Consider the following 14,626-nt stretch of genomic DNA (forward strand, 5'->3'; position numbering starts at 1 on the left):
GCAAAATATGGCAATAGTTTTAAGACCTAAACAAGATATGTATTCCTAGAAAACCAGGGCCCCAACTATCAAACCCTCTGAACAGACTCCAATATTTAAAGCATTCAAATGCTAATCAGAGGTTTTAGCCTGTTCTCCTCCCAAAGCTCCAAGACCGCACAGTTTACAGGTGAGTCCTAACATCCTTTTGAGAACAGGTAGTCTTTGTTTACAAGCTGTTTCAAAAACCAGAAAAATGTGGGAAAGCTGCACATCTATGAGGCTATTTTAAACCGGTGTCATAACCACATCATCAAGCCCTCTTTATTTTTCAATACAGATTTGATTCTGGAGACAACATCAGCTAGTGATGTATAATGACCATGATCAAGAATAGTTTATCCTGCTGGGCGGTGGTGGTGCACACCTTTAATCCCAGCACTCGTGAGGCAGAGGCAGGTGGATCTCTGAGTTCTAGGCCAGCATGGCCTACAGAGTGAGTTCTAGGACAGTTATGTTTCTACACAGAGAAACTGTCTCAGGGGCTGCCCTCCCCTAAAGTTTATCCCAACAATGCAAGGAGCAAAACAGATCAATCTGTTTTGTCAATCATTAACTAATGGATTAAAGCGTGTGTGTGTGTGTGTGTGTCACATTTATCTGACTAAGGGCAGGAAAACATAAATGTCTACACTGGATACTAAAAGCTCTCAGTTAAGAGTTAAAGGAAAATCCCCACTTGATAAAAGCCAAAACAAAAACAATAACAACAAAAAGAAGCTGAAACAAATACCATACTGGGGGAATTCATTTAGTTTAACAACTGTTCACTGTGTGTCTACTATGTACCAAGCATTCTTCTGTGTTGAACACTGAGATGACAGGCATGCACCATCATGCCTGGCTTTCTGTTTGTTTTTGGCAAATTATTGGGCAAACAGATTTCTGTCTTTCTAGAACTTACATCTATTAAAACAAGTAGATATAGATGTATGTATATAAAATATGCACAAATCTTTTTGGCAAATTATTGGGCAAACAGATTTCTGTCTTTCTAGAACTTACATCTATTAAAACAAGTAGATATAGATGTATGTATATAAAATATGCACAAATCTGATATATAAAATATGCATAAATCTGATATATAACCATAGGTATACTATATGCATGTAAAATAAATAACTATAAAAAGATAAGTAAATATAAGCAAAGTAAATAATGTAACAGAAGGTAAAAGTTATTTAAAAAACTGGGACACTGAGGTTGTAAATGGTTTCAGGTTATAGGCATCTATGTGTAGAGGACATTTATTTTAAATAAGATGGTCCACGTAGACTAACCTGGACAGTAACATTAAAATACTCTTCTCTAGGCTCCCAAACACGTCAAGGATGCCCATTATCACTGCTCTGTCATTGCTGTAATAAAAGAAGTACAAATCGGAATGATCTGAAGAGGAAACTAAACCGTCACCAAGTGCAGATGGCGGTCTATGTGGAAACCCAAAAGAATGAATCACTGTTAGTACAAATCAGGAGAAGATGTTTCCACTTGAAACCAATAAAAGACAGCATCTACTATATACAAGAAACTACCGAAATTCACAAATAAAAATTTTAAATTAGCAAAACTAAACTCAGAATTAACAAGACATAAATAGCCAAACCCAGGTAACTAATATAACTATGAAAAACTGTATTCATTGAAAATCAGAAAAATTCAAAGTAAAACAAAAGAATATCATATATGCACATTATACCAATCTAAAAATGCATATATAGCATATATATAATATATTATACATATGCATTTTTATTTATTTATTTTTTTAAAGATTTATTTATTATGTATATAACATTCTGCCTGCATGTATGGCTGCACACCAGAAGAGGGCACCAGATTTCATCATAGATGGTTGTGAGCCACCATATGGTTGCTGGGAATTGAACTCAGGACCTCTGGAAGAGCAGCCAGTGCTCTTAACCTCTGAGCCATCTCTCCAGCCCTACATATGCATTTTTAGATTAGCAAAAGTTGCCCAGATTATATAGAAAGAGGAACTGGTATGCAGTGACGGGGGAAGTGAAACCTGCTCTACCCATTCTGCACGTGGAAATGAAGTACACATAGACTCTTTGACTGCACACTCTTGCTTTTGTTTCCTGGTGAAGTCCGTTCCTGGACCCATACAAAAGGGACACATAAAAGAACACGTTCACAACACTGCTAGAACAGAATGGGAAGCAATCTAGCTACTTATTACAATATAAGTTGCTATAGGATCTATAGGATACTGGTTCCTCTTACAGACAGGAGCCAAAGATTCCTGAGGAATCAAGTGGACATTATAAGGGTGGAGCTGGCCAGGTGAGTGGAGCTCAGGTAAAGAATATAATTCCTACTCAGCTCCAGACAATTTCTGGGTGGTGGAACTTGCAGAAAAAGAGGTATCCTAATACTACATTTCCCCAAATATTAAAAACTCCACTAATTAAATAATACCATTATTTCATAAACCATTAAGAAAGAAGAGTTGCCAAGCATGGTGACATATGCCCATGATCCTAGCACTCAGGAGGCAGTGGATCAAAAGTTTGAGACCAGCCAAGAATACATGACAAATTCAAGGCAAACCTAAGCTACCCAGAAAGACCCTGTCTTCAAAAACAGAAAACAAAAAATGGCATCAATTATCTAAAAGTATATTTCAATAATATTAAATGTGAACAAAAATTATGTCCATAGTGAAACATGGCACTTTTTATTTTCCAGAAAGACCAGAATCCTGAGTTTGTTTTTAATTGTATGTGTGTGTGTGTGCACGCGCGAGCGTGTGTGTGCGTGCACGTATGTGTGTACAAGCACACGTGAGTAACAGTGCATGGAAGTCAGAGGACAATTTCTGAGAATTGGTTCTCGTCCTCCAGCATGTGGGTCCCAGGATATGGTGGCACATACTTAAAAAGTTCAAGTACTATGTGGGCCTGCATTTCTGAAGGGACCAGGCCTACCGGTATGCAGTCAGTATGAGGGAGTACACGACTTCATGATTTTCACATCCTGGGCTTAATTTCTGTGCATTGATACAGTCCTGGAAACACACACACACACACCCCTATACTGTTTTGCTATTTTCTTTTCTCGTGCAGTGCTAGAGATCCAACCCGTAGGGTCTAGTTCCACCAGCGAGGTATAGTCCTACTCCACACACACACACACACACACACACCCAAACAATGTATCTCAGACCGAGGATGACCTCCGGCCTCCACCTTCTGAGTGCAGTGATACAGATACGTGCCACTATGCCTTATGCATGCGGCGCTGGGGGTTGATGCTGTAGCTTCACGCATGCTAGGCAAACTCTCTTAACAACGTAGCTACATCTTCAGACCCCAGTACTCACCCTTTATCAATAGCTCCAGTCGGAAAGCAACCTCGTACTTTGCTAAATAGTTTTGGTTGGGCTGGATGTGAAATCGTTTTCAAACTAATAGTTTGAAATACCAAGCATGTAAGCAAAAGAGCGCGTGTTTTCTATGTTGACAAGCATCTTTAGTTAAAATCGTGGCTTCATGAGAACTTTGCCCAGACCACTGGTAGACTGCAAACCTAAACCAGCAGCGTTTCTCAAAGCGTGGTGAGTGCTCCCCAAAGTCTGAATTACTTGGGGTGCATGGTTGAACATTCCTAAAAACGCTTGACATATGAAAAACCAATAATCTGCATTTCATCGAATTCATAATTATTCATATTGGAATTGGAGGAACATTGGCCTAATATATGCATCAGAGAGAGTTTTAACAGCGTCACCTCGTAACAGGACTCACACCCAAGCCAACAGAGCAACCGGGCACACCACAGCTTACCAACGCTGCTGCAGCAGGAGCCCTCAGGAATCAGCCCCTGCCCCTCCATCCCGCCAGCGGGTGAGCAGAGTTAAAATCACGGCTACACGAAGAGATTCCTTTACCACAGCCCCATCCTATCACCTTTCCCACTCCAGTCCGCTTTCCCGAGAATTTCCAGCTGTCTTTCCTTTTCTTCTGTCAGAGTCCCTCCAGCTTATCCCAACTTCCTGTCAGCCTCCGGCCTCCCTCTCCGCAGACCACCGCCTGCCCCGGCTGCTCCGGCCCCGGGCCTGCGGCTTCACCGAGCTAGCATTCCCTTTTAACTCCCATCCGTGGTGCCAGCGCCCCGCCACCCTCCACACCCCACAGCTGCCCCTCTTTCCACTCCCAATCTCCTCCCGGGTTTGGCTGCGAGGCCTGGAGGGTACTCACCATTCCGGCGGTTGCTACCGTCACTGCTCTGGTTGCTAGGGCCCGCCGGGGTCAGTGCGCAGGCGCACCACAGGAGCGCTCAGTCGGCCGCACTGGCAGCGGTCCTTTCTCTCCGCCCTTAGGGTGGTGCGAGCGGGGCATTGTGGGACGGCTGGCGGACCCCCCCCCCCCCCCCCCCCCCCCCCCCCCCGGGTCCTCCAATCCTGTTCTGCTGCGCCGCTGCTGGTGTAGGCCAGAACTCGACTACCAGGGGAGTAGTCGACTTGCTTTTCCAGTGCCAATATGCCTTAAGCTTGAACTTTCAAACCTCCTGATAGCGTTGGCATTTCTGATATAAAAGAACTGTTTTTTTAAAGTCCTTCCCTGGAAAACCGACGGGAAAGGTTCAGCTGTCTTCGGCAATTTGCTTTGCCATCTAACTCAGTATACCTAGAGCTACATTCTGAACTTCTCTTTTTCTTACGTTAGATCCTCCGAGGAAAACTCAGGCGCCTGAAATCTCAGCTGCACACTTAAAAGTATTCCAAAATGTTGGTTTTGTGCAACCGGGATATCTTTTTTCTTCACCAAGAAGTCAAAAAATTTAAAGACATATTTTAATAGAGTTGTTAGGGGCATGGAGAATAGAGTTGCACAAATACACAGCTGCGAACAATTTATGCCACCTTCTGGGAAGGATGTTGGTGATGTGTATTTAAAAGTTTAAGAACTGGGGGGCTGGAGAGATGGCTCAGTGGTTAAGAGCATTGCCTGCTCTTCCAAAGGTCCTGAGTTCAATTCCCGGCAACCACATGGTGGCTCACAACCATCTGGAATGAGGTCTGGTGCCTTCTTCTGGCCTACAGACATACACACAGACAGAATATTGTATACATAATAAATAAATAAATAAATATTAAAAAAAAGAAAAAACCAAAAAAAAAAAGTTTAAAAACTGTACCAGCCGGACGGCGGTGGCGCACGCCTTTAATCCCAGCACTTGAGAGGCAGAGGCAGGCAGATCTCTGTGAGTTTGAGGCTAGCCTGGTCTACAAGAGCTAGTTCCAGGACAGGCTCCAAAGCTACAGAGAAACTCTGTCTCGAAAAAAACCAAACCCAACTCAACCAAATCAAAAAACCTTCTGTACCTTTGTGACCAAGTCAGAAATTTATCTTCATCCAGATCGGTCAACGAAGTGTATGTATAAACACCCCAGCACACTATTTCCAAGTCTTAAATAGGAAAAGGAAAACCCAAATGTTCACAAAAGAGAATTTGTGAGGTAAGTAGTACTAAACATACAAATGATGGGATAACGGTTCTATTAAAATGGTGTGAAAATACATCTATTCATATGAAAACATGGGTAGCCACTGGGAAGTTACAGCTTTTTTTTTTTTCTGTTATACTGGGAGCAGGGTCGCTATCAGGGCCTATTGATTCTGCAGGTGGAGTGGAATGGTCAAGTAGGGGCTAAGCCATTCTTTATGGCCAGGGGCCAGTACAGTTTGATTCAGTCCTCATGGCCGGACAGGTATTGGTATTTTAAGTGAAAATTCAAGTTGTCAGGCAAAATAAATGATAGGATTCTCTTTAAAACCTATATAGTGCACACGAAGGTGTGGAAACACTTTTTTTTTTACAAATATTTATTTATTTATGTGCATTGGTGATTTGCCATGGGTGTTGAGTCCCCTGGAACTAGAATTATAGACAGTTGTGAGCTGCCATGTGGGTGCTGGGAATCGAACTCGGGACCTCTGGAAGAGCAGTCGGTGCTCTTAACTGCTGAGCCATCTCTCCAGCCCTGGAAACACGTTTTTAAAAGGGTATTATAAAGGTGTAATAGTTGTTATCCAGAGAATTGTGTCTCTTCAAAATTCATATGCTGAAGTCTTAATGTCCATGTCACAGTGTCTAGAAACAGGGATTTTAAGATTGAATGGGATTATAATTACATGTCCTTGTAAGAGTAAGAGACATAAGAGACACAGCCCAGCAGTGGTGCACACCTTTAATCCCAGCACTTGGGAGGCAGATGCAGGAGGATCTCTGTGAGTTCCAGGATAGTCTAGTCTATGGAGTGAGTTCCAGGACAGCCAGGGCTATGCAGAGAAACCCTGTCTCAGAAAACCAAAATAAAATAAAATACAAAATAAAGAGTAAGAGACACTACGAGAATCAGCAGCAAAATACAAAAGGCCGTGCAGGAACTCTTGGCTAGTACCTTGATCTTTAGCTCAAGGTTCCAGAGTGTGAGAAAATAAATTCCTGTTCTTGAAGCCACTTAATTTATGGACGCTTATTATGCCAGCTCAGACTGACTAATACAATGTTACTGCTTGTGTGTTTCTGATTGCTCTGTGATGTGTTTTTTTAAATTTCAAAATAACAAATTTCAGCGTGAGAAGGATAATGCAATCACATTTAAAATAAGGAATGATAAAATATCCATTAAATAAAATAAAAACATATCTTTGTAACATATCCAACCTCTGTTTTTCCAAAGACCCATCCTACTAACTAGACTTCCCCCTTGCCTGTCAAAAATCCCTTACCAACTTTGTTCGCGTGAGAATCCAGTCCTCAAACCTACTAGATGGCCAGCAGAATATTCCTCTCTCCCTCTTCTCTCTGCTCTCATAGTCTGGTTCAATATGCAGGTTGTATCTACTCTACTACCTTCTCTCCCTTCTCTGGACTCTTGTAGATGCCTCTGTCTGTATTCTCCCTCATACCTACAATAAAGGCCTTCTCCTCAGCCGGGTGGTGGCGGCGCACGCCTTTGACCCCAGCACTTAGGAGGCAGAGTCAGGCAGATCTCTGAGCTCGTAAGCCAGCTTGGTCTACAGAGTGAGTTCTGGGACAGCAGGGCTACACAGAAACCCTGTCCAAAAAGAAAAAAAAGAAAAAGAAAAGAAAAACACCCAACCAAACAACAACAAAAACCAAACCTCTCGTCAACGATCTCTTGGAACAGCCACCAGGTCCCCACTTCGTACATCTGTGCTGAACCCTCCACTCCAAACATTTACCGCTGTGCCAACGTCATATTGCCAGACGTGTGCATGTCTCTGCAAATTAACTCAGCATATCTGACACATTTCATATCAAGAACACTGTGAGCTAGGTGTGTGGAAAGCCTATGCCTCTAACCCCAGCACTGGGGAGGCAGAGGAAGGAGGAATCTCTGTGAGTCTGAGGCCAGCCTGGTCAACAATAGCCAAGTGTCAGATCCTAAGCCCCAGAATGGCAGTCTGGGCTCAGCTCAGGCTGGACTCTGACCCTATAAACACTCCTCATTCCTCAGAAACCTTGCAAAATGGCCTTCTGTTTGCCAGGAAAAAACATTACTTTCTTATCTGGTCCTACAGGTTCCCAACCTCTGGAAAGGGCCTGTAGTTCAGACAAGCCTCCAACAGATCAGAGCCCATGCTGGTTCCCAGGCCGTGCCAGCTAGCCTGCCCTCCTCTGCCTCCATGGAACCCCTTATAACAAGCAGGACCCTCCCACCATTTTTCCTATCTTCTCTGCTCCCGTAGCCCTAGCAACTGCCAGTCTGCTCCTCTCCCTGTCCTTTCTCTCTGTCCTGAGAGGTAGCCAAGGCAGACTCCCTCAGATGCCTCTGGCTATTCTCTTCCTCTTTTTTTTTTTAATATTTATTTATTTATTTATTATGTATACAATATTCTTTCAGCGTGTATGCCTGAAGGCCAGAAGAGGGCACCAGACCTCATTACAGATGGTTGTGAGCCACCATGTGGTTGCTGGGAATTGAACTCAGGACCTTTGGAAGAGCAGGCAATGCTCTTAACTGCTGAGCCATCTCTCCAGCCCCCTCTCTTCCTCTTATCTACAATACAAAACCTTCCTCTTAATCATGGAAGAGCTGTGCCCGTGGTTTCATTACTGCTCATACAGCGAGCTGCAGGAAAGCCAAGAGTACACAGAGAGGCCCTGTCTCAAAAACAAAAACAAAAACAAAAAAAACTATAAAAAATGCTTCCGGTTTCAGATTTTCTGAGGCTAAACACATCCCCCCCAAGAAACAAAAGAATTATACAATAGAGCTTTTCTTTCCCCTTTCCCTTTTCTTCTTTCTTGTCTTTTTTTATCCATCAAAATCACTAACTATATCCTAAAAGTTGTTCATCAGAAAATGTGGCTTGTGTTGGTTTGTAATTATTCAGTGGGTAAAAGGAATTTGAGAGAAAATTTTAAAATAGTACTGAAATAGTTTCCCGAAGTTCAGAAAATCTGGACTCTGATTAGCATGGCTAAAATGTTAAATGATGGAACCCATACAGTAGAAAGCGAGAACAAACTCTCAGATGGAACTGTAGCTTGCTTGGCTACCTCGCAGCTCATGCCTTCGTAGACAGCTCAAAGACCACGACTGATAGCAATATTATCCACTAAGATAATTTGTTGTCTCGGGGTTGCTTTTAAAACTGAGTTTTTCTCATGAAAGCTGAGGCTAGGGTTTCCAAGTTTGACAGGCTGCACAAACAGCAGCGAGGCTTGAATGGCCGTGTTTATGTTTTACCTAACGGCGGGACAGCATGCGAGATTCAAGATCTCATACCCAGCCTGCTGTTCAGAGAGAAGAGGTGGGGAAGGGAAGCAGTGATTTCTGACAGAAAATATTCGCAGGCCACAGTCGCTAAAATCTCTCTCTGGCCACCAGGGGACACTGTTCCCTAAGCGTGCTCAGTGGAAGCACCCAGGTGCTAGGACAAGTTATGTCCAAGAAAGACCGTCACAGTTCACATCAAAACAGTTCAATGAGACACGGAATTGAGCGGTCAGGTAGCAGGGTGAGATAGCAGAAACATACAGAGGAAGTCCTCTGGCTTGAAAGCCATGAAGTTTCAAAACTGGTCTAGCTGAGGAAGGCACAAACTCTGGTGGGCTGTTTCAGTTGACAGGGTGGTTTTAAAAGTTTGATTACTTTCATTTGTTTAGGGGTGTGGGGGTATGTGGGTGCCATGTGTGGATGTCAGAGGAGAACCTGTGGGAGTCCGTTCTCTCCTTCCACCATGTGAATCCTGGGGGTCAAACCCAGCCATCATCTTTGAGACATCTGCATGGCTCAACTTTGGCTATTCTGAAAAAATAAACTCTGTCTTCTTGTTGCCAGGGACAAGTATTAGTGCATTGTTTTGTATATGTAAGAAGACCCAAACACTTATGGTATATGACTTTAATAGATTTTGTTTTTGAGAGGCATTGAACCCTCAGAAAAAAACCACATGTCCTATTCTTCTCTTATGTGTATAAAAATGGTTCTAGAAGGGTTTTTTTTTTTTTTCAAGTTAGCAACAGTATTGTCAGTTGAGAAAGTTACAGACCACCATGCACTTCAGGCCAAATACGAGGCCTTTGTTTTAGCTAGTGACTGGGAGTGGGCGATTGCCACAAAGAACTCTTGAGCTCAAAGCTCAGGGGCACAGCTTTTATGGAGGCAAAAAACAAAACAATGACAACAAAAGACAAAACCCAGAAGAACCGTCACATCATTGTCAGGAGTAGGTCGGGGGAGCATGGGAGCATGGTAACATTTGCTGAGGCTATACATTCAGAAGTCATTTTGGTTATACATCTGGGTCATGGTAAGGGTCACGGAAAGTCCCGGATGTACTGCCAAAGTGGACTTGACTGCTCAGAATGATCAGGGGCTGAAAAGCACTTAAGTGGGTACAAAGAGAAGTTAGGGCAAGACAGTCACTTCACAGTATGCTGCCTTGGAAGAGAGCTGCGATTGGGAAATGAGCTGAGAGAAATGCTACTTTTCCTGCACTTCTTGAATCTCATACAGTGAAGAATGTGCCTATTATATACATAATCTGTGTTTTCTAATAAGTTTTGAATAAAATGTGGCCCCACATTGTGTCCACACACACACACACACACACACGCAGGCAAAAACACTCATACATATAGTTAAGTTTAATTCCTGGTTAATGGGAATCTCCTGCTGCAGAAGTCAGAGTATGGACAGAAGCAACTCCAGGGGAGTAGGCTTGGGTTGGAGTCCCAACTTGATTATCCCAGACTCTTTGGGTATATGGATGCCAGGGGCTAGAGTGATGCTTCTACGCCAAACACATAAAAAATAAATCTAAAAAAAAATTAAATAAAATGAGCATATAAAATAGCCTAACTTAAGTAATGATACTTTAGAAGATATAAGAAGTCTGCATTTTGGGGGCTGGAGAGATGGCTCAGCTGACTCCTCTTCCAGAGGTCCTGAGTTCAATTCCCAGAAACCACATGGGGGCTCACAACCATCCAAAATGAGATCTGGTGCCTTCTTCCGGTCTTCAGGCATACATGCAGAATATTCATACATGCAGAATATTGTATACATAGTACATAAGAAAAAAAGAAGTCTGCATTTTCAGTTGTCTAGAACGTATAGCGACTTAGACCAAAGCAAGTGCTCTACCACTGAGCTACATCTGCAGCCACTTTCCTTTATTCTGACATTTTGAGTCTAGGTTTCAATTAAGTACCCAGGTTGGACTTCAACTAGCTCTGTAACCCAGGAAGACTGTGAACTTGCAGTCTTGCCTCAGCCTTCCAAGAGGCTGGGATTAAAGGACCACCAAGTGCAGCTGCACAAATCTTTTTAAATAGCCGGTGGTTAACCCAGACATGTATTTACTTTTCGGGTTGTTCATTAGCCTTTTTCAGCCAGCCAGACGTGCATGCAAGAATATTGCGTTTATCAAGGAAAAGGTGACAATAGGTTGGATTTGGTTATGTTTTATTATTTAAAAATTTATTTTAAAGTGTCTAAAAACAAGAATTTGTACATATTTGGGGGTACCATGCTGTGATAATGTGAATGGGAAAAGGTCCCCCATAGAGTCACATATTTGAATACTTGGTCACCAGTTGCTGTTTTGGAGGATGTTGTGGAACTTATAGGATATGAAGGCGTGATGGAGTAAGAATGTCACTGGGGACAGGCTTTGAGAGTCTGTAGCCTCCCCACTCCGAGCACCCTCCTTTTCTCTCTGTCTCTGTGTCGCTGTCTTTGTGTGTGCGTGTGTGCATGTGCGTGTTTTCTCCATGTGGATAGAAAGGTGATTCGCTAGCAGCTTCCTGCTCCAGCCTCCTGCTCTCGTGCCCTCCCTGTCATTATGGACTCTAGCCCTGTGGGACTGGAAGCCATAAGTTGGCCACTGTATTTTGTCACAGCAACAGAAAGGGACTGATGTGTGAAACTTTGATACATAAATACATCGTACAATGTTTAAGCCAGGTTAACCATATCTCCACAAATATTTATCATGCCTATGGTAAAAAAAAATACATTCAAAATATTTTCTTCTAACTTTTGAAAACACACAGCACGTTATCACTATTCCTAGCACCCTGCCGTGAAGGATGCACACCTCTTCCTGTCATCTAACTGGAACTTAGACCCGTTCATCACCCTTTCTCCCTGCCCTCTTCTCTCCTCTCTCCAGAGTCTGTTAACCATAGTCTCGACTTCTTCCACTCCGACTTGTCTGTCGTTTCCCTTTTGAAGTCTCACTGAACTCATTTCAGGTTTATCGCCTCTGCTGCACGCCACTAAGTGTTAGGGAAAGTTATTAGCTTTTTTCTGTTCTTTTTTTTTTAAATCATTTTTAAAATGTTTGAATCTGAGCTCTCCAACTTGGCTTTCAGAGCTTTCATTCTGTGGCTGTCGGTTGGCTTGAACTTCACACAATGTAATCCAGCTTTAGTAGAAGGTAAAATCTCAGGACAAGTAGAGTCAAATAATCAATGAAATCCATGGGTTTTGGGGTAGGTTGATTTAGTTCTTCCACCAACCAGATTTTGTAAAAAAAAAAAAAACAAAATTGTGTATGTGTATGTGTGTGTGTGTGATGTACATGTGTTTATAGAGGTCGAAGGACAGCTTTGTAGAACCATTTCTCTCCTGTCCCCTTTCCATGGGGTCTGGTGATTGAACTCAGGTCATCAGGTTTCTTTACCGAGTAGCAAACACCTTTACCTTCAGACGAGCTTCTCAACACTTCTTGCTTCCAATATCCTCATCAGAAAAAAAAAAAAAAAGCAGCAAATACTTTCAGGTCAACTGTTTAAGTGGCTCATGGGGACTGTCTGGTTTAATCATAACATCTCAATGCAGTATTTGTTATTTTCCCACTATACAGATAAAGAAATTGAGGGTCAGAGAGATTAACAGCTTATTCAAGAGCAACCGCATAGTGACCGGCAGAGCCTGAGGTGGAGATCTACTTGTTACTATGGAGGCATCTTTGAAGAGATGACTTTTATATCACTTGATGCTTTTAATATGGCTAAGAATTCGGGAGAACGTATTTCTAAGTTTTGCACTTATTTTACAGATGTTGGAATCTTGTCTACCTGTTCAGGTTAGACATCCCTAGTGTCTCTCCAGCAGCAGGCCTGCCTAGGAAGGAGTTGAAGCAGAAACTCCCAGAGTTCACATCACAGGAAGCTAGAATACAAGGTGGATGATTACTCAAGGTTTTACAGTTGACTCTCACTGTTACCTCTGAGGAAACTTTTTTTTATTAGTTAGAATTGGCTTGGTGAGAGGTTTTGTGTATACCCAGAAAACCATGGTAGTGTAAGTGTATGGTTATAGTATCAGCACTGAAGAGATGGAAGCAGGAGGATCAGAAGTTCGAGGTCATCCTTGTCTACACAAGGATGTGAATATGAGACTACAAAAAAAAAAAAAAGCCTCCTTAGTACTCTGGAAGTCCAAAGGAATTTGCATGATTAGAGCTTTCACGCACGGCTTTTGGTTTAAAGTTGCAATGTTATATTTTGCTGCGCTTCTCAGGTATTTCACGATTGAGATATTTGTGGAAGAAAGTCTGGATTTGCTGCCAGGCATCCACCTGTGCCCTTGAGTGAGCCCTTGCCTCACCTCCATAGAACACTGCTTCACCCAACACTGCATGCACAGAAGCTCTGAAAGGAGGGAAGTAAGGTGGGTCGATGCAGTGGCCAGTTTGTGGATAGCAGATTATCTGGGGCCTGCCTTTTCCATGGGCTTGTAGCCGTCCACAGGCTATATGAGCATAGGATTCACTCTTCCAGTTATGATCATCCAAGCCCACAATGAACAGGAAGGGTCCCTGGGCCCTTTCCAGTGGAATAAGACTTTGGTGGTGAGGTTCCTCCAGGGGATTGTTCCAAATATCCCCCAAATCCAAAAGGCCTGACTCCATGGTCTTTTGTTTTGTTAGGTCACAGCCGAGATCAGGAACAGACAGACCTTTGTAATACAGAGGAGCTATTGTGTTGGCCACACAGGCGTTAATAAGGACGGTGGCCGTGATGTTCCTTAGGAAAGCGGCCATCGAGAGGCACAGGTCACCACCTTTGGAGAAACCAAGAAGGCCGATATTCGGGCCTTTCACCTGAGGAGAGAAGAGTGCAGGGTTCACGAGTGGAAAGTGTGCAGTGAGTTTATATTCCCCGAGTACCTGTCTCGGCCATAACTTCTTTGTCCTCCTTATTCAATACTCTACAAAATTGAAATGTGCCCGTTATAAACAAATGAATTGATTTCTGAGTATACGCATCATCTGAAGTTTATAAAGAGCAGGTCAAGAGTACACATAAAGGCCCTTATCAACTAAACTAATGAACAAACTGTTACATATTTTCTCTATCTTGATGAATAGACCACAACTCGTTCTCTCTCCTCATTAGATGAAAGGCCCGATTGTCGGCCTTCTTGGCTTCTCCAAAGGCGGTGACCCGTGCCTCTCGATGGCTGCTTTCCTAAGGAACATCACGGCCACTGTCCTTATCAACGCCTGTGTTGCTAACACAGGTATTACTTAGGATGCTCTAATTTTGTAATACATCCTCTGTATTACAAAGATCTCGTTGTTCCTGATCTTGGCTGTATGTTTATATATGTTTATGAATGGATGATCAAGTTAAATTTAAACTCTTAGAACTTGCTGGGCGGTGATGGTGCACGCTTTTAATCCCAGCACTTGGGAGGCAGAGGCAGGTGGATAACTGAAGTTCGAGGCCAGCCTGGTCTACAGAGAGAGTTCCAGGACAGCCAGGGCTACACAGAGAAACCCTGTATCAAAACAAAACAGAACAATCTCACTCATAGCTCTATATTGATGTAGCAAGAAGAGTCAGCCATGGACCCCAGATCCTGAATCCCAGCCCACCTTCCTTCTCTTCCCATCGCTGCTTCTTCTGTGCAACTTAAAGGGCCTCCATTATGTGTGGACACACAGCTTACACGTTTAAAGTTAGGTGCATGTGTTCTGGTCAACAAAGGGAAGAGGCAAGGCTTAGACACATGGTCAGAGATGCCAGCCAGAGGATGTGGGAGTTCCACACACCCAGAGTGTGG

The 14,626-nt window shown here is 43.0% G+C and overlaps 1 protein-coding gene across 5 annotated transcripts in view; it reads right to left on the reverse strand.

The window, feature by feature from the left end:
- LOC121452182 (dynein light chain 1, axonemal) overlaps positions 1–14,626 on the reverse strand; it is a 46,682-nt gene that overhangs the window by 25,544 nt on the left and 6,512 nt on the right. The window contains exons 1-2 of one of the 5 annotated variants that reach the window (XM_041658047.1): positions 3,852–3,932; positions 1,323–1,400 (exon numbers count right to left, since the gene is read on the reverse strand). The exons of 1 other annotated variant lie outside the window; for it this stretch is intronic. Coding sequence is in view for 2 of the 4 variants with exons in the window: in XM_041658044.1 (XP_041513978.1) it covers positions 13,056–13,661 (606 nt within the window). In the remaining 2 variants the exon portion in view is untranslated. Of the gene's footprint in view, positions 1–1,322; positions 1,401–3,851; positions 3,933–4,265; positions 4,382–10,997; positions 13,662–14,626 lie in introns of those variants that run through there. 3 more of the 5 variants (XM_041658046.1, XM_041658048.1, XM_041658044.1) reach the window with 3 other exon arrangements.

Source organism: Microtus oregoni, unplaced genomic scaffold (genome assembly GCF_018167655.1).
Source record: "Microtus oregoni isolate MIOR12 unplaced genomic scaffold, Mior012 000009F_ref0000495, whole genome shotgun sequence".
Lineage (NCBI taxonomy): Eukaryota > Metazoa > Chordata > Mammalia > Rodentia > Cricetidae > Microtus > Microtus oregoni.